The following is a 20,182-nucleotide window of genomic DNA, read 5'->3' as shown; positions in this document are numbered from 1 at the left end:
AGACAGTATGGAAGCAGAGTAGGAGATTTATCTCCAGTCTTTTAGAAAATATTACACATTATAAGTGAACTTGTTGATGAAGCAACTAATTCACTAACCTGAGGCAAACAGCGTACATTTGAGTAATAGGGTCATCTTTACCGTAAACCTGCTTATACCAAATTATAGCTAGAACGCTTCTGAGAATGAGCAAATAAGGCAGATGTAGAGCAAGTGTGACGGGACCTGTTCAAGAAGCTAATGGCCAAACAGCGTTCAGACAGTTACAAACATAGTCACTGTAGCTTGTTTTTCAGAAACTACTAAAGGAGAAGAATTTCATACCTATAAAGTTTATAAGGCTGTTAAAACTAACCGTGGAAGATAGGACTGATGGACTTGGTAAGAATATACCTAAAAGGATGTATGCAGATGTCACAATTCTAGAATAATTGGTATTGATTGTTCCCCTCATTCTGCTTGTTACTTAGGAAAGGATGATGTTGATCTGAGAGAGGGGAGCAGTTTCTAAAGCTGTAGTGAGAGGCTTATATAGGAAACACACTTTAAATATACTTAAAGTCGTTTTGAAGTTCTCTTATTTGCATTTTTTTTTTTTTTGGTAGTGACTTTATCCTCAAATTGTCAGTGGTATTAATATTATTCTCATATAGTTTGGGACTTTAAGTTACAGACTCCTCCTGATGGAAGTTTTTTCCTCACTGTGTGTGTGTGTGTGTGTGTGTGTGTGTGTGTGTGTGTCTGTTCTGTCTTCCTCTCTGTCACTCTGTCTCTCTTCCTGTCATTTTTGCTGTTATCTCCATCTACCTTCAGTCTACGACTTAACCTAAAACTGGCAGGTCTGCGTTCCCATAGCCTGAGTCCTGCTACATGGCTTTCTTTGCCTTTTCTGTCACTGGAGACTTGCAGCTTGATATCAGTTGTAGGTCAGATTGTCATTCCTAACTTTCTTCCAACTTCTTTCACTGAGAGGGGAACCCCATCTGAGCTTCACTTCCTGAGTCTGTTCCATCCCTTGCACAGGTGTGGTTTTGGTCCCCATTACCTACCCTGCAGGCATAGAGCTCCTGGTCACCTCTGTCTAGTTCCAGACAGTGAGCCCCATTGTCCTGCAGCTTTAGCTCCTGCGTCCCACCAGGAATTTCTGCTGCATTTCTGTTCCACAGAGAAGTTTATCTTGTTTTTTGAATGTAAGGATGTGTGTGTGTGTCCTTAAAGTGCATCTGTGTAGAATCGAGGTGTTGTAGTCCTCATTGGTCACTGACTCTACCACATTTTTATTATTCTTTCCTTTTTCCCTAATCCTGTTGTCTCCTTTGCCTGACCCACTAACCAAATATCAATGGGTAACCATTCTCGTGAATTTAAGGTTATTTTCTTCCAATCTGCCTGCCATATGTATGTTTGTGTCTCTATAGGAAGTTTATAATAGTATTTTGTGTGTGATTTTAAAAACTTACATAAGTGATACATAAATCTTTGTTTTTAACTTCTGTCAACATTATTTGAGACCTATGTTGCTGTGTATCAAGCTACAACTGCTTCTGAGTCCTGCAGATTATTCCTTTGTATGTTTGAAAGTCTTCTATTTTGTTATCCTGTTATCTGGTGATGGTCACTTACATTGATTCCAAATTTTGTTCCTACAAATAACATTATGACAAATATCTCCTACACATCTATTACCTGTGTTAATAGTTTCTCTGGCATTGTTGGGACATTTAATTTCATTATTGCCAGATTGCTCTCCGGAAATATGTGTAATTGGTCAGTTACATCATTTAAGACAAATCTTTTGAATGATTATTTGTTATTTCTTCTGAGAGAGATTGAGAAAGAGAGTGTGTGTGTGCGCATTCAGGGGAGAGGGAGAGAGAGAATCCCAAGCTCCATGCTGTCAGCTCAGAGCCCCATGCAGGGCTAGATCTCACAAACCATGAGATCATTACCTGAGCTGAAATCAAGAGTCTGATGCTTAAGGAACTGAGCCACCCAGGTGCCGCTAAGGCAAATCTTCTAAATGATAATTTTCCCTTGTTATGGAAAGGTACAGGGTATGTCAGATAACCAGTACCTAATGAGTACCTGAAATTAACTTAATAATTTCCATATCATAAGAGTATTCTGAGGATTAAATGATTGAAAACAATAGTTTTTACAGGTTTCTTCATAGTAAAGCAGAGAGCCATGATATGTAAATAAACCTGAATTAGATCTAAGTAATTAGATTTATCATTGTTTGATGGAAAATATTTCGTTCATTAGTGAAGTTCCCCTAAAGCACTTCCTTAAGATTCCTGGGATCACAGATTGAAAACCCACTAAATTACAGTTTATAATGCCATTTTAGAGCATCATCTACAATATTAAATATCTCCTTGATTAAGTTTGGTTTCTTTTTCTTCTGCCATTTTATGAAACTTAAGCAAATAGTGTTATCTCCCAGAAGAACACTTAAAAATGAAGACGTTTATGTAGGCGCTTTCTTCTATAAATCCTCAGTTGAGATTGTAATCTCCCTTCCTGGTGTTTCTTTGAGGTAAGTTGGAGGAAGATGATTTGGGCCTCCCTAGCTCATCTTGGTTGGCATTGGGCCTCTAGAGAAAGCTGAGTAGTTCTGTGGTCTCCAGTTCTAGTCCCATGCTTTTGCTCCAGGCCATGTGGTGGTCCGTGCCTATGCCCTCCCGCCCCTTTTATTTATGGGCCATCACAGATGATGGTCTTGGTCTTGAAAATGAACACATGTGGTGTATATTTGTACTCACAGCGTGTATCTCCAGTTGTCTCTTCCATCTCTTTCTCCACAACCTTCCATGTTCATTTCTTCTTTCTCTTTCTATACCACACTGTCAGTTTGAATTTTTATTTGGAATTGTCATTTCTTATTTCTTCAAGTTTGATGTGTTGACTATTTGTTTTTCAGTGATCAGGAACCTCCCTATTCAATGATTACATTGCACGAAATGGCAGAAACAGGTATTTTTCAAATTTTTAAAAAAATATTTTCTAATGAATTCATAATTATGGAAAATATGACCACTTTATTTTAAATAAAAGATTCCAAAAGTACTTAATACACATGACCATTAAAAGCCTTACGTGTGCAGAAGTTTTCCTATCCAAAGGTAAAAATTAATAATCACTATATATTGCATCCTGAATATGTAGCTGCACCTCTCAGCAACGGTTTTATTTCACCTAAATTATTAAAAGAGAACTTGGGGGAGCATTGACAGATCTTTGACCAAAACTCTTCCAGAATGGGAAGGGTAGTTTTTTGGCCCTTAATTTCCTAAGTATCATTCTGAAAGTAGAGCCAACTGCTTCAGATATTTAATCTTCTCAGTACGCTCCTATGTTATAAACAAGATGCTGAAAACTATTTTAATTATAATTTGAGAACCCAGGACCATAGCTTCAATTCTCTCCAAATAAAGATGCCCCCAAATCACCAGGCTCCTGCAAATTAAGAATCTTTGGTTCTACCGTGATGACTACAATTAATGACTGTCTATGCCAAATGTTAACTGCTTAAAAGCTACAAGATGAAAGCCAAAAGTGTTTCTATTTTAATATAAAGTCACCTTGTGTTATAAGTGATATATTTTCACATTTTAGAAATAGTGGCTCTACCATATAATCTTATTGATTTGCTCTAGATGAAGGATGGTTGGATGTTGTCCAGTCTTTAATTAGAGTTATTCCATTGGAAGATCCACTGGGACCAGCTGTTATAACATTGTTACTAGATGAATGTCCATTGCCCACTAAAGTAAGTTAATACTTCTGTTTAATGAAACTGTCACCTATGCTTAAACACAGGATAAATGCCTACAAAGAACCTTTGATATAATGCATTTCCTCTTTATACATTTGTGGTCTGTTTCATTCAATATTGACTGAATATTGACTGAGGGGCATTATGTAAACTTTTTTATTTCTAATGAATTGCTACATCCTCTTTCTATCACTAACTTACTATAAAGCTTTGGTTTAAAATTTTAAAGTGTTAAAAATTAAAACATTTATATTTGAAACAGCAATCTTCTTGAAGTTGGAAGACGATGTTCAATTGCTGAGCTGATTTTCTTACCTGTCTCTAAACAAATTTCCTCATAACAAAAGGTTTTCTTTAATGTTTCCTATTAAGAGAAAAAGCTATTATACTAAAATCCCTTGTGAGTCTTACTCTAACATATTAAAGATTGGTATGACCTTGATTTTCCCTTAAATAGAACAAAAGTATCAAACTTTCATTGCCTTCGTCCATATCTTCTATGGAATGGGTTTTTGTTGTTTTTTTTTAAATTTTGGGTGCTGGCATCTGTCATTTGGTTGAGCCTCAGACATTTGGGCACAACATGGAAAAACTTATGAACAGAAGAGAAAAGCCTTTGGCCCAGTCACTGATGAAATGACCTTTACCTAGGCTTATGAGAGGTTTCTGTTATAATTTGCCTCAAAAACTCTGGTGAGCTTTGTTCTTGATTGATTTAAAAAAAAAAAAAAATGTAAGTAACCTTTTACTTAAACATCACTAAGACCCTATTATTATCAATCATATTGGCATTTGGGTGGATTTAGTCTGTTTAATGATTCAGGAGTAAACAGCATATTTTTTTAATACAACTGGTACATTTTTTTTTTAATGTTTATTTATTTTTGAGACAGAGAGAGACAGAGCATGAGCAGGGGAGGGGCAGAGAGAGAGGGAGGCACAGAAGCTGAAGCAGGCTCCAGGCTCTGAGCTGTCAGCACAGAGCCCAACGCGGGGCTCGAACTCACGAACTGTGAGATCATGACCTGAGCCGAAGCCAGATGCTTAACCGACTGAGCCACCCAGGCGCCCCTACATTTTGAATGAAGTAGAATCTAGCAATTCATGTAAGAAAACTTCCAGGTTGATCAAATAACATTGATATCATTGAGTGCATTGTATCATTTTGTAGGTGCATTCTGAGTTAATTTCATAACTGGCTATAGCTTTTGTCTCAAATGATTCCCCTGGAGGAAAAAACCTAAGTGATGATATATTTACCAAATTCCCTTGTACATTTTTGTTTTAGGATGCACTCCAGAAATTGACTGAAATTCTCAATTTAAATGGAGAAGTAGCTTGCCAGGACTCAGGTCATCCTGCTAAACACAGGAACACATCTGCAGTCCTAGGTTGCTTGGCTGAGAAACTAGCAGGTAACTCTGGAAACCTCTACCAAGAAAGATCTTCAGTTTTTTTGACATGATGGAGAAGATTGCAGGTCTTTAATCAAACCTGTATCAGAAAGGAGTGTCTCAAAAGAAATAAAATAAAAATTTAATTTAATTTAATTTAATTAATACTGAGGGACAAGAGCTAACTGGAAAAAAAGTACTCAAAGTCCAAAGAGATGAATGCAATCTAATTTAGCTTTGAGGATTTTCAGAGACATTTATTTATTTTTAAATGTTTATTTTTGAGAGAGAGAGAGCACAAGTGGGGTAGGGGCAGAGAGAGAGGGGGGCACAGAATCTGAAGCAGGCTCCAGGCTCCGAGCTGTCAGCACAGAGCCCGACATGGGGCTCAAACCCATGTACTGGGAGATCATGACCTGAGCCGAAGTCGGATGCTTAACTGACTGAGTCACCCAGGCGCCCCCAGAGAGACATTTAAAAGAAAAAGTTGTACTCATTTGCTTTAAAATTAAGAATAAAAGGTTACATTCAGTATAATAAATAAAGATTATGGAGGTATATATTTATGCATATAATAGATAATATACATTTATGCACTTTATAGAGTTTAGCTAGATAATAGAGACCTACAAGGTAGGAGAAGAAAAGGAACTGTCATTGTAGCAGTTCCTGAGAAGAGAAGCAGATATTTAACTTGTTTATGAACATTACCCACTTTAGGAAAGTTAGCATCAAAGTGCAGGTGAAGAGCTCAGCTAGTTAGAATCCTGTATGGTGGAAGAAACAATGGATTCCAAATCAGGACCCGTGGGTACTGCCTCCGATTCTGCCATGTGCACCCCAAATGCACCAGAATGAGTGACTTCACTGTGGGCTCCATTGCTCAGCTGTGAAATAGAAACAGTACTATTCCCTGCCTCAGAGCAGGAGGCTTGAATAAGACACTGTGCATGAGAGTACCTTGTTAAAGAGTTCTAAAAAACAATTTTACTGTTATTAGTTACTGATGAAAAAGAATATGGCCCATTTCATTGTATCTTGTGTTTGTTATGTTTGTCCAGGTCCTGCAAGTATAGGCTTACTTAGCCCAGGAATACTGGAATATTTGCTACAGTGTCTGGTAAGTGAGGCATCAAAGCCAGTTATTCTTAGTCATCTACAACTGTGCATTTTTCTAAAATTGCCAGCTTAACCACTGGCACAGAGAATGGAATCAGTTATAAATTTTATTTGCAGGTGTTTCCTGAGTGTTTATCTATTCCCTCCTATGTTCAAAAAAAAGAAAAAAAAATGAGGGCGGGATAGGAATTTATTGCAAGCAAAAGCAGCTGAGTTGGTCTGGTTTTAAATTTAGTCCTAAGATAGCTGCTATGATTGGCTTTTGTGTGTGTGTCCTTAGGGTCGGCCAAATGGTAGTAGGGACCTCTGCAGCGGAAACAAAATTACATGGCATTCCAAGCCAGGAAACTGTCAGGTCAGATTGCCAGTGCATATAAATCTCCACTTCTTCCCTCCCCCTCTGGCTACTGCTCTTATAACTGTTGTCGTGGAGTACTTGATCTATTGTCTGTGAAGCTTGCGGTTTGCTGAGGTTGTGCTGTCAGATCTCTTACACTGCTGGACTGCAGACTTGACTGGTCTGTATTTGTTAAAGTTATTTTTGCAGGCCTCCTGAGCATTGGCCTTCTTCAAAATCTGAAAGACCTTATTTTTCAATACTTATATGGTATGTACCTAAGACACACCCCACTATGCTAAGCAAGCCCTGTGGGGATACAAAAGTAGTATAACCAGTCGTTTGCCCTTAAGAAGTTTCCTGGTTAACGGGGGGAACAGAACTACTCCGACAAGACAGCCTCCGTTGTATGACAGGGCATGATCAAGGGCAAAATCCCCTCTCTCAGACTAAGTGCCGTAAGAGTACTGAGAAGGTGATGGGGAGGTGGAAGATGGTGGTGGTAAGGGCCAGGAGAGCCATGGGAGACAGTCTTCCAGATGAAGGTGGCATCTCAGCTAGGTCACATCATAGGTTAGGATTTGACTGTGCACACTGGAAGGAAAAATGGGTTTTGGCTAAGGGCCCATCACCAGCAGAAGCTCAGAGATAGAAATGACCATGCTCCTGGCATATTACAAAGAATTGTCTGTTCAGGAGACAGTGTTTAGAGACAGGAGGACAGGCCTGAACATCCTGATGGGGAGGGCTCTGGGCCTGAAAAACCAGGCTGAGGAATTGAGAGTGGATATGGCAGGAAGCAGGGTACCGAACAGGCTTTGCTGCAGGGCATGCTGGTGGTTGCATGAGAGTTGCAGAACCTTTGAGCCCCAGGGAAGTGAGTGGGAATCACCTGATGTTCTAGAGCTCCTTTGCAAGCTGCTAACGTAGCTGCGGTAAAGGATGGCTCTGAGAAGGTGTGATGTTAAGCAGGTAGGTTTTTCTTTAAATGATGAACACATGTGATGTGAAGTTAAATGTAATTTAAAGAGCGCTGTCCCACCTACCGTTAGCATTTGTGGATTTCCTTGCAGAGAACAGACTGAAAACTAAGCCATAAGGTATTCATTCCATCATTTATAATTTTGGAACCTGGTAGTAATGTGTGGTTCCTTTAAGGCTTCTGAATAAAAGTCATTCTTAGCTACAATTCTAGGTTTCTGTTTGGCTTGCTTAAATCAATGTAAGAATCCGCATGGTTTTCTTTCACAAAGCCCTAATATAAATGTTACTAAGTGGAATAACACAGTGCATTTAACAAAATACTTCTGAAATTTGCATATCTGTAAATGAACCTGGTGGCTTCAAGAAAATAATATACATTTTATGAGACTCTGTCTTGGTTCCTTATTACTAGCAGTATTAGCAAACAGAGGATTAAGGACTCAAATGAGTAAAACTCTTCTGATTGCTCCAAAAAAATCAAGCACATATTGGGTAAGAAGAAGAAATTGGTAACTCGCCGCCTCTGCAGGGAAATGATGTTTTTGCTTTATGTTTCTCTATCTTTTGTTGTCTTTCAGAAGCTACAGTCCCACCCCACAGTCATGCTCTTTGCACTTATTGCGCTGGAAAAGTTTGCACAGACAAGTAGGTATAGTGACTTCTTGCACTAATGATCTTCTGAATTGGCTGTTAAAAATCTTATTTTTATTACTTACTGGATGAGCTTATGCTTTGAGCCCCATCAAACAGGTATACGTTCCGTATTTGGGTAGACACTTCAAGGCCAGTGAGATATAACAGGGACAAAAGCCAAGAGTTTCTCACCTAAGAATCAAAGCTTAATGACCATGGTTACTGACTTTTTGTAGCTAAAAAGTTAATGATGAGGGGTGCCTGGGTGAATCAGTCAGTTAAGTATCCAACTTCTGCTCAGGTCATGATCTCACAATTCATGAGATTGAGCCCTGCATCAGACTCTGCTCTGACAGCACTGAGCCTGCTTGGGATTCTCTCTCCCTCTCTCTCTGCCCCTCCCCCACTTGCACTTTCTCTCTTTCTCTCTCTGACACAAAATAAATAAACCTAAAAAAGAAAAAAAACATTAGTGATGAGATTGCTACTTCCCAGAAAGTAGTCAAGGCTCCTGGGCTATGTCCTTATTCTAGTTTCCAAGTTTTCTAATTGCCTGTCCTCACTCCTTCCCACCCCTTACCTGCCCAGCAAATCATCCTACCTTTTCATGGTTAATTCAAGGTTTATGTCTTCCCAAACAGGTGAAAATAAATTAACTATCTCTGAATCCAGTATTAGTGACCGGCTTGTCACATTGGAGTCCTGGGCTGATGATCCTGATTATCTGAAACGTCAAGTCGGGTTCTGTGCCCAATGGAGCTTAGACAATCTCTGTAAGTAGCAATTGTCCTTCCAAAAAGGAAAAAGCCTGTTTCCCCTTCCAAACCCATTTCTTACACAGGACCACTATTCTGTAATTCACTATTTTGTAATAGTGAATGTGACACTTACCTTATAAGGTCCTATACTGTAGCTTGGCTGTATTCTAGCAGAAAAACATTCTAGGGACCCTCTAGATAAGAATTATATGGAATGCTTCTAATTCCAGCACTCTTTCTGTTCACAAACTTTTACTGATACCCTACTTCCTGCTGCATCAGGGCCATTAATCAAATGGCAGTGTCTAGGGGTGCCTGGGTGACTCAGTCAGTTAAGCGTCTAACTCTTGATTTCAGCTCAGGTCATGATCTCATGGTTCATGAGTTTGAGCCCAGCATCGGACTCTGCTCTCATAGCATGGAGCCTGCTTGGGATTCTCTGTCTCCCTCTTCCTCTCCACTCCTCCCCCACGTGCATGCACCTGCTCAGACTCTGTTTCTCTTTCTCTCTCTCTCTCTCTCTCTCTCTTTCTCTTTCTCTCTCCCTCTTTCTCAAAAGTAAACATTAAAAAAAATAGCAGTGGGGCACCTGGGTGGCTCAGTCAGTTAAGCATCCAACTTCGGCATAGGTCATGATCTTGCGGTTCATGAATTCAAGCCTCACGTTGGGCTCTGTGCTAACAGCTTGGAGCCTAGAACCTGCTTCAGATTCTATGTCTCCCTCTCTCTCTGCCCCTCCCCTGTTCTCTCTGTCTCTGTCTCTCTCTCAAAAATAAATTTTAAAAAATAGCAGTGTCTAATCAACTCTTCTGACACAAACTATCTCCTCACTGTCCTATAAGCGGGCCCCAGTCATTCCTGCCTCTGGGCCTTTCCCTCACTTGGAGTTCTCTGTCTTTACTGTCCTCCTTATCCTAACTTGACTCTTCAAAACTCAAGACTCGTCTTAACTATATGAGGAGGGTTGCTCCCAGCTTTTCTTGTTCCCTTTCAACAGCTGCTAGAACTAAAACTACCCCTACTACTAATCCTCACTCCCCCTCCAGAGTTAGCACTGTGCAGAAGCACGGCTGGACGTGTGCACCCCCTGCTCCTGCCACAGCACTGTGGGGAGTTGCTTTGTGCACGGCCTGTGTGGTGCCAGTGAAAGAATCGTTCTTAGAAAGTATAGTTTGGCTTTGGTTGCATGCAAAATAACAAATCCAGAGAGCAGAAGCATGAACCTCACAGTGCTGTCCTAGCCTGTCCTAACTTTTGCTTAATTGATCCTCATGTGGTCGTGCAGCAACAGAGCCAAGGTCTTTAAGTCTCCCTACCAATTCTGCCATTTCTGAGCACCTCCCCTTAACTAGAATGGCAGCCAGTGATGACACTAGCTTTTTCCCCACAACAGCCTGCCTTAGAAACATGACCACTTTTTCTTTTGCAGTTTTAAAAGACAGTAGGCAGCTGACCTATGAGAAAGTGGACTTGAATAGCATTAGGGCCATGCTGAATAGCAACGATGTCAGCGAGTACCTGAAGATCTCGCCTCATGGCTTGGAGGTAAAGCTTTCATGGATGGAACATTCAGGGGGAAGAAATCTTGGTCTCATTTTCACACCCTGGTTCTGAACAAAAAAGCAATTTTTTGCAGAATAGATGGAAGTTCATTTCATACTCCAGGAGTGTTTAGAGGTAGAACTGGCAGACAGAAGTTGTTTGGGATATTACTTAGTCTTTTATATCCCACACGTGCTATACTCATAGTAAGTAAGCACTATAATATTTTTTGACAATTTGATTTTTTTTTTTGTAGTTTCAAGTTTTCTTTAAATTCCAGTTAACATACAGTGTAAATATTAGTTTCGGGTGTATAATTTAGTGATGCATCACTTACATACAACGCCCAGTGCTCATCACAACCAGTGCCCTCCTTAATGTCCATCACCCATTTAACCCATCCCTCCACCCACCTCCCCTCCAGCAATTGTTTGTTCTCTATAGAAAATTTGATGTAAATATGTCTGTTTTCAATCTCTGCCATTTTATTCAGCTAAAGGTACAAAGACTAGTGTTTCCTAAAGAAGCCCTTCCTTTTTAAATCCCTGCATAACCAGTTGTATTCTGTCTAAAGTTCCCCCTCTTCCCTGTGTGTTGGAAATGTTGCCGATTTTGTGGTGCACGTTGGTGAATGCTGCTTCTGTACAAGAAGGCACCTTAAGGCACTAGACATGTCAAGATTAAAGAACCGTTTGAAGAGTGGCTGCAGACAGCTCTTTGATCTTGCGTATTGCCAAACGCCTCCGTAGTTTTCTGCTTTAGATTATCTTGGGGTATCCCGTCTTATACCCTTCAATGTCCTTCTCTGTCTCCATCGTGACAAGTGCAGGTTAAGGCCATGTTAATGCATCTGTAAAAGATTCCACTGTGAAGGTAAATACCTGTAAGTACTTCAAAAAGAAGCCAGTAGCCCTCGTTAATTCTTCCTGTGGCCATCTTTGAGGCCTTTCAACCCTGTTAGAACTCCTTGGGGATAAAACCATAAAATAGAGTGTGCTTCATTCTGTTTTGCACTTTTTGTACCTGGGGATGTACAGAGAAGGAAATGACCATCCACCAGAAGCTTTGATAAGGAAAAAGACTCCACCTCTGTGTGGTCACTTGTCTTTGGTAGTCTCCAGGCATTGATGGTAGACTATGACCCGCTTTGGTTTTGCCAGGCTCGCTGTGATGCTTCCTCTTTTGAAAGCGTGCGTTGCACCTTCTGCGTGGATGCTGGGGTGTGGTACTACGAAGTCACTGTGGTCACTTCTGGCGTCATGCAGATCGGCTGGGCCACGCGAGACAGCAAATTTCTCAATCACGTGAGTACCCTAGAGAACTGTGTGAACAGGGCCAACCGCAGGCTTTTGGTGAGCGGGTGGAGGACACGGCTTTTTCAGGTAGGCTTGCAGTGTCATTGTGCCTCGGGGTGCACCACGTGCTGCCAGATCCCTCGCAGAGGGGGTGCCGAATGGATTCAGAAAAAGCGAAACACAAGTGAAACCGCCCGTCAGCTTTTTTCCCCCTCGAGTTTCAAGTTCACATTCGTTTTTACCTACAGGTTGGATGTGTCCTTTGTCTCTGTAGGGTGTCTCCGCCCCCAGCCACATTGCTGGCTTGGTTTTTGTATTGGGACCCAGCATGACTTTTACCTTGCATTTAAGCTTTAAGAACCTTGTAGGAATTCTCTTCCTTTCATAAAATACTAAATATTGGCTTGACTTCTTTAACTTGACTTTTATCTTGTGATTGGTAGGCACATTTGTTTTCAATATTTAGTATTTATCTTTTGTTGTAGAAAGCTGGCAGGTAAGAGGGAAGATGAAATCCACTAGAAGAAGCAGGATTCAGCTACCGCTGCTCGAGTGTGAGGGCAGGGCTTCCTCTCTTTCCTATAGATATTAATTTCTTGCCAGTTTATGCCCTTCTGATGCCCAGCCTGATCGACTTTCTTGTGTTTCTCCAATTTTAAGCTGTTTGGAATCAATCCAGTTTTGATCTGGAATCTTTTGTGTGGATGTATGATTTTTACCCTTTGAACTGGGAAAACACTTTGGATTATTTTGCTAATTTAAACAGTAGTCTCCCATCTGTAAGGTGCTAGGTTGGGTGTTAGAAGTGAACCAACAAAACCAAACTCTGCTTGCCTGCTATAGGTATAGTTTCGGGAGGACCGTTTCAGCAAGGCTGTGTAGCATCTTAGAATTGTGCATGGCCTTTTACTAAACTCCTTGCTGGAGAGACAACTGGAGGAAGAGAGTCAGTGGAGAGGTCAGATTCTTGTCCAGGATAGAAAACTAGACCCCAGTCTGCTGTTGCTTTTGTCGGGACCTTTCTCTGATGAAGGGCCTCCTCAGTGACAGCACCTTAATTAAGACCTGGATGCGTGAGACTTTATTGTGGCACCATGTGGTCAGAAGTACACGGGTCTGGAGAACAGTGCTGGTTAGTCTCTTAGTTCCCACCTTGGGCACTGATTTAAAGCAGGTAGCATCAATTATCCTGACAATCTGACCCAAAGGAGGTCCCGAAGACAATTTTTTAGACCTTAGGGGGCAAAAAGGTTTGTTTCCAGAGCGTTGTCATTTTGGAGCCATTCCTCTGACTCCCACAGCAGTCTGTACTGCCACCACGTCCATTTCACATATGACAATTGGAGACTGGGAGGACCTAAAGAATATTGGACTAGAATTCAGGCTCCTTCCTGTTCTATAAGAGTCATCTTCTTTGCATTTGAAAATGGAAAGAATCTCAGAGAATTAGCTAGGTTCCTCATTTGGGTGTAAAAAAAGTTGTTCCAGAACTAGAAGAAAGATGGAAATCTCTAGGGAGGAAGCTCTAGGACAACATTTGTTTCTCGTCATTTGGCAGCAGCACCACCACCGCCCACCCCCCACCCCCCGCCGCCCATGAGTCTATGTGTAGTATATCTAATTCTCGATATTGTAAATTGTTTTTAATATTAAAATTTTTTAATTATTTACCAGTGAGGCTGCCACTAATTTCTGCCATATCATTGCAGAAACTTTGGCTCCTCAAATTAAGATCCTTAAAATGCTGTTTTCCTATCCTCTAAATTGCTTGACAGACTTTTAATTTCTTCCTTTAAAAATCAAAACCAGGGGTGCCGGGGTGGCTCAGTCTGTTAAGCATCCACCTCTTTGGTTTTGGCTCAGGTTATGATCTTATGGTTCATGAATTCGAGTCCTATGTCGAGTTCTGTGCTGACAGTGCAGAACCTGCTTGGGATTCTCTGTCTCTCCCCATCTCTTTGCCCCTCCCCAGTGTGTGTGCTCTCTCTCCTCTCAAAATAAATAAATTAAAAAAAATGTTTTTTAATCAAAAAATATTTTTTTCCTGATCTAAGTACTTGTTGATTCTCTGTTAGAAGTCAATGAAGTCTGATACCTCTTTTCCCAAACGTAGGATTTTAATCATGTTGCCATACTTACAACTTTGTTTCAAACGGACGTTCTGGTAATTCTGATTTTTTTTTTTTTTTTTTTTTGCCTGTACAGACGGGGTGTGGTTTCATGAAATAAGTCATCCCTAGGATACACCCAGTCTCTAACGACTTGAAGTCAATCCACAGTGCCTCTTCTTTTAACTCTTACTGCTTGGGCTTCAGTTTTGAAAGGATGATAAAAGTGTTGGGCTCTCATTAAAATGAGAAGCTTAAGGACAGTTCTTGTGTTCTTGTTCAGGTCACCTACAGAATAGTTGGTCTTGTGTATTTTTATGGAGGTTTGGGTGAAACAAGTTTTTAAGGGTGCATTTGAGTTATCTGAAATAACTTTTGCCTTTTCATGAGCATCTACCATACTTTTGCGTACTATCTCTAATCTTTTTGAGAGTTTGGGAAGGTATTATTCTCATTTAAAGATGAGAGTGAGGTTCAGACAAATGAATTTAGAAACTTACCCGAAGTCACCTGGCCTCCAAGTGCTAGAATCACTCCAAGAAGAATCGAGACCCTGGTCAAGATAACCCATGCTCCTTCCCCTGGGGTAGCCTCGTCCCTTGGAGAAAACGAGTCTGCTTTCTGAAACAGAAAAGGGGAATAACTCAGAAGCCTATTGGGAACTCCCAGCCTGTTGAGGAGTTTGGGAACTAGACAGGCACCAAGGCAACATCAGAGAGCCAAGAGACAGGAAGTACAACAGCCAGTGTTTTAGGCGCTAAGGTGCCAACATTTCTGCCACAAACCAGTCCTAACCATTCCTCCGTGTGGGTCACTCCTACCACACTAGGTGTCTGCTGGACGGATCCAGCTGGCCAAGCCTAGGTTACATCCTACCCCTCCAACTCCTGAGCAGGAGGCAGGACATTGTATCTTCATTAAATTCCCTAAAACAGGAAGGGGTTGGGATGCTGGACAGCAGAAAAAAAAGGGGAAAGAATTCAAAATATTTCCTGAATGGCAAGCTATGGATTAAACTTTTTGTTTTCAGTAATGTTTCCGTTACTAAAATATACATGACCATAAACATATCAAAATTATTACTCCAAGTACTAAGCTAGCTACCCTGTTCTCCCATTTATCTGTCTCAGCTGGAAACCACAGTCCTGCTGGGAATGTTTTCAGGTTGACAGAGGGTGTAGGGCATCTAGCTCGCTCTCAGAGATGTCAACTCAAAGGGATTTTTCCAAGTGATCTCTGCTTGGTAGAAGTACCTACTTCTTAGCCTGTAGACGTTGAGCTCTGGTTGAAATTATTACAGTTCCACCTTTGTCCCACAGTGCCACTCTCCAGTGAAATTCATCCTGGCATGGAAGACATTGCATGGTAAAAGTCTGATCTTAACCAACTCTTGTGGCTAGAAATCTTCTAGGAATGTCTTCACGTTGTTCCACAGAGGACTTGGTAGTACATTAGAAAGTGAATTGCTTGCCTTTTGCCTATGACCAACACGCATAAAATAAAAAACCATTTTTCCTTGTTCAGGCTTGGAAAGGAGGGATAGCGAGGTATTCTTTCTAGTCAACTGATGAATTTCTTCTCTGCCTAAAGACAGGTAGATGAAAGTTCATTTGACTCTTGAATAATCTGAATAGTGCATTCAGAACAGCTGGTTCAGAAGCCTCACTTTGGAGAACACTCATGAGAATTCAGTATATTGTAGTCCCAAGTAGTCAAGGAATATGTTCGAGCCTTTTCTCCGGTCGATCTCCTCACTGCATTGTTTATTCCAGAGAACAAGCAGAACATCACCAAGGACCTGAAATCTTACTTGGATTTGGCCCACTAAGAATCTTTCACCATGAACCTTTAAAGATAGCAGTTGTCTGATCTGCATGCTTCTTCTGTTTGTTCTATTTTTTCATAAGCACTTAAAATAATTTAAGATCCCATCCACCCTTGTAACAATAAAATAATTGTGAAATAATTAAAAGGCAATAAGAAATAAAAGAAGCTGCCGAGGACTTGTATGATGCTCGAGTTGAGCCCACCTCCGAATAGCTATTAGCTGACTGTCCACTATAACCTTTTTGTTGTGTCCAGTTTTGAAATCTCCGTGTATGTGGTTGTTTTGAAGTCTACTACATGCAAGAAAGTTGTTTTCCCAGCCACAGTGAAGTAGAAAGCACACCATTCTTAGGATCAGAAGAGTCCAAGGTGGCTTTCTTAGTAATGATTTGTCTTTGGGTGATGTGGTTGACCTCTCTGAGCCTTTATCTCCTCTTAAAGTGGAGCAGGATGCCATCAGCCTTATGGTGGCTCATGAGAATTAAAAGAACTAACAAATTTGTTGGTGAGGTCATTATCCAGTCATGGAGAGCCAGGCTTCCGGGTCAGCATTTTGGTATCTTCTAAGAACCATAGGCTCCCTTCATCCGGAAAGCTCAGAATTCCAGCCACCAGGTCTATGGTTACAAAAGACACACCGTCTTTTCTCAGAACACAGCAGGCAGAGCCTTGCTAATCTTCTGGACCCTATCTCCCTCCAGGAAGGCTATGGCATTGGGGACGACGAATACTCCTGTGCCTACGACGGCTGCCGGCAGCTGATTTGGTACAATGCCAGGAGTAAGCCTCATCTACACCCGTGCTGGAAAGAAGGTACCCGTTCCTCTCTGTCATGAATTTATCAACTGGGTCCAGACATCTGGTTATGATGAAGGCATCTATTATGTTGGGACTTAAAATGTTTTAATGGAAGAAGATGTGATATGAAAAGGGATATGAGCCTTTGTATTCCCCCTCATGGATGTAAACAGCGTTCTGATAAGTTCACCTCTGGTAGAGCCCTTCCTTTTGCAAAAGCATTTCAGACTATAGAATTCTTTTTTTCAACGTTTTTTTTTTTTATTTATTTTTTTTGGGACAGAGAGAGACAGAGCATGAACGGGGGAGGGGCAGAGAGAGAGGGAGACACAGAATCGGAAACAGGCTCCAGGCTCCGAGCCATCAGCCCAGAGCCTGACGCGGGGCTCGAACTCACGGACCGCGAGATCGTGACCTGGCTGAAGTCGGACGCTTAACCGACTGCGCCACCCAGGCGCCCCCAGACTATAGAATTCTTAATTGAGTGGGGAAAATGATAAGATTAATATGAATTCTAGTTTTCTCTCTGGGTATATGCTTTTTTTTTTTTCTTTGTTGAGATTTTATTTTTAAGTAATCTCTATACACAACTGGGGCTTGAACTCACAACCCCAACATCAGGAGTCACTCGCTCCACCAACTGAGCCAGCCAGCCGCCCCTCTAGATACATGCTTTGAATCAAAGCCTTCAGGGAGATATTGAGGACACTGATATTGTAATGCCAGTAAAATGAGGATATTTTTAGAGGCCAGGTGGCTATGGAATAGGCACTATTCAGTTGCCGCATTCTGGGCCCCACTAGAGCAGCTTTTAAGGATGAGTTGAGGGCACCTGGGTGGCTCAGTCGGTTAAGTGTCTGACTTTTGATTTCGGCTCAGGTCATGATCTCACGGTTCGTGAGGTCGAGCCCCGTGCTGGGATCCATGCTAACAGCATGGAGCCTGCTTAGGATTCTGTCTCTCTGTCTCTCCCTCTCGGTCTCTGCCCCTCCCCTGCTCATGCTGTCTCTCAAAATAAATAAATAAAAACCTAAGGGAAAAAAAAAAAAAAAAAAAAAGAGGCACTGTCTGCAAAGACTGTCTCATTTTTGTTTTCTAATAATTTTAAAAAAGATTACTGAAGTAATACGTTTAGCATAAAAATTTGGGAAATAGGGGAAAGGAGTAAAATGAAAATCCCTTATAATTCCTCCATCCAGAGATTTTTTTTTTTAAACACTTAAAATTTGGTGTATGTATTTTTTGTTATTGTCTCACTCCTATGCCTTGAACAGCTTTCCAGGTTATTAAATAACATGATTTTTTTGTGTGTGAAATTTATTCATTTTGAGAGAGAGAGAGAGTATGTGTGCCAGGGGGCAGACAGAGAGAGAGAGAATCCGCGCTCTTTTTTGCCACCCAAGTGCCCCAGCAGCATTTTCTTCTTAATCGTAGTCTAAAATATTAGACCAGTTGCAGAAGAAGCAAGACTGGTGAATGTGTTGATACATAGCTACAGATGCAGACTTGACTTGATACAATGACTAAAACCCTTGAGAGACTGAGCAGAATCCTGGTAGTAGTATACACCCTAACCCTTAGCATGTTTCACTTTCTCCTGTAGGAGACACAGTAGGATTTCTGTTAGACTTGAATGAAAAGCAAATGATCTTCTTTTTAAATGGCAACCAGCTGCCTCCTGAGAAGCAAGTCTTTTCATCTACTGTGTAAGTAGCTTTCCTCAGTCAAAAATTTGAGTAGATGCATGGAATTCACTTTTCTCCAGAAAAAGACTTTGTCCATTTATGTAGTCAGTTGTGATGAGAAATCATTGTATTTAGAGTAATTAAGGACCCATTTGATCATATCTATAACCGTCCTGAAGCTTAATATAAGAAGATGAGGTTAGGACATTGTCAGGGTCACAGTCCTGTCTAGGTTAGTAAACAGAATCCATTACCCTTCCTTTCTACTAGGGGATAATGTCTAAAAACCACTTCCATGTATGAGCTTTACTTTGTTTTCATGAATTCTGTTGACCTCTGTACTCCTTTTTACTTGTAGATCTGGATTTTTTGCTGCAGCTAGTTTCATGTCATATCAACAATGTGAGTTCAATTTTGGAGCGAAACCATTCAAATATCCACCATCTATGAAATTTAGCACTTTTAATGACTACGCCTTCCTCACAGCTGAAGAGAAAATCATTTTGCCAAGGTAAGGAATCTGTTTAGACTACCTGTAGACTTTCACGTGCATCTCGTAAGAAGCTGAAACAGTTCCTGAAAGACTTTTTACAAATAATTTTGAAGACCTGAATAAAATGGATGACCTCCTAGGAAATATAAATTACTCAAACAAATCCCGGAAGAGATATAAACTAACCAGTTATTATTACAAAATTAATTGAAATGAAGTAAGAGATATGTCCCCCAAAACACACCAGACCTGGGTGATTTCACAGGAGATTTCCACCACATTTTTTATTAATGTTTTTATTTATTTTTGGAGATGGAGACAGAGTACGAGTGGGGGAGGGGCAGAGAGAAAAGGAGACACAGAATCCGAAGCAGGCTCCAGGTTCTGAGCTGTCGGCACAGAACCCGGCACAAGGCTCAAACTCATGAACTTCGAGATCGTGACCTGAGCGGAAGTCGGACACTTAACTGACTGAGCCACTCAGGCACCCTTCACCACATTTTTAAATAAAAGATAACTATTTAAATATCACTATTTAAAATGTTTCAGAACCAGAAAGAAAGAGCACTTCCAAATAATTTTTATGAGCTAAATAATATCGGTATAAAAACCAGGCAATATAACACATGCACAAACACACAAAAAAACTGCAAACTAACTTTACCTGAATGTCAATGAAAAATCTTAAATATTAGGAAATCAAGTACATTTTTTAGCAGATATGCTTTTAACTTTGGAGTTTGTTGAAACTCTCTCTCTCTCTCTCTCTCTTTTTTTTTAAACATTTCTTTATTTTTGAGAGACAGAGAGCATGAAGCAGGGGACGGGCAGAAAGAGAGGGAGACACAGAATCTGAAGCAGGCTCCAGGCTCTGAGCTGTCAGTACAGAGCCCGATGCAGGGCTCGAACCCATGAGGCATGAGATTATGACCTGAGCCAAAGTTGGACGCTCAACCGACTGAGCCAACCAGGCGCTCCAGAAACATACTGTTGCACTGCCAGCACTGTTCTACAGCCATTAGGACAGTGAATGCCATCTTGCATAAAATTCCACAGCCCTTCTTTGCCGAAAAGTGTGATAGACATTAGTTATCTCCTTGGAAGAGTATCTGCTTTTCTTTCTTATGAGATGAACATGGTCTGTTCCTTAAGCTGAGAAAGACTCAAGCTGCTTCCTGGTAATGATCTGAACTTGAAGCTTGTTTCACAATACGAACCAAAGCTTATCATTTTTTAACAGAGCAGTTTTCTAGATCCCTGTGGGGAAGGGGATTCTTGCCACATGTATTATATCAATGACAGAGATCACACTGGCCATGGTGCGGTCAGTGTTGGGCTGTCATGCCCCGGAAGGTATATGTAACATAATGTTATAATCCTAGCTCCTGTTTTGGCTCAAAAAGCAGGTCTATAAACAGCCCTTCTGGGCCA

General features: G+C 40.9%; 1 protein-coding gene across 3 annotated transcripts in view; it reads left to right on the top strand.

The window, feature by feature from the left end:
• The window catches only part of RSPRY1 (ring finger and SPRY domain containing 1), a 43,790-nt gene that overhangs the window by 15,608 nt on the left and 8,000 nt on the right, over positions 1 to 20,182 (top strand). For all 3 annotated transcript variants that reach the window (XM_030298215.1, XM_030298214.1, XM_030298216.1), the window contains 11 exons: positions 2,924 to 2,976; positions 3,660 to 3,772; positions 5,067 to 5,193; positions 6,234 to 6,292; positions 8,191 to 8,257; positions 8,887 to 9,018; positions 10,433 to 10,548; positions 11,706 to 11,849; positions 16,477 to 16,588; positions 18,177 to 18,279; positions 18,617 to 18,769. In XM_030298215.1, the coding sequence (XP_030154075.1) occupies positions 2,924 to 2,976; positions 3,660 to 3,772; positions 5,067 to 5,193; positions 6,234 to 6,292; positions 8,191 to 8,257; positions 8,887 to 9,018; positions 10,433 to 10,548; positions 11,706 to 11,849; positions 16,477 to 16,588; positions 18,177 to 18,279; positions 18,617 to 18,769 (1,179 nt within the window). The remainder of the gene's footprint in view (positions 1 to 2,923; positions 2,977 to 3,659; positions 3,773 to 5,066; positions 5,194 to 6,233; positions 6,293 to 8,190; positions 8,258 to 8,886; positions 9,019 to 10,432; positions 10,549 to 11,705; positions 11,850 to 16,476; positions 16,589 to 18,176; positions 18,280 to 18,616; positions 18,770 to 20,182) is intronic.

This window comes from Lynx canadensis, chromosome E2 (assembly GCF_007474595.2).
Source record: "Lynx canadensis isolate LIC74 chromosome E2, mLynCan4.pri.v2, whole genome shotgun sequence".
NCBI classification, from domain to species: domain Eukaryota; kingdom Metazoa; phylum Chordata; class Mammalia; order Carnivora; family Felidae; genus Lynx; species Lynx canadensis.
Note: the sequence above shows the minus strand (reverse complement) of the source record. Positions and strands in the feature narration are given on the sequence as shown.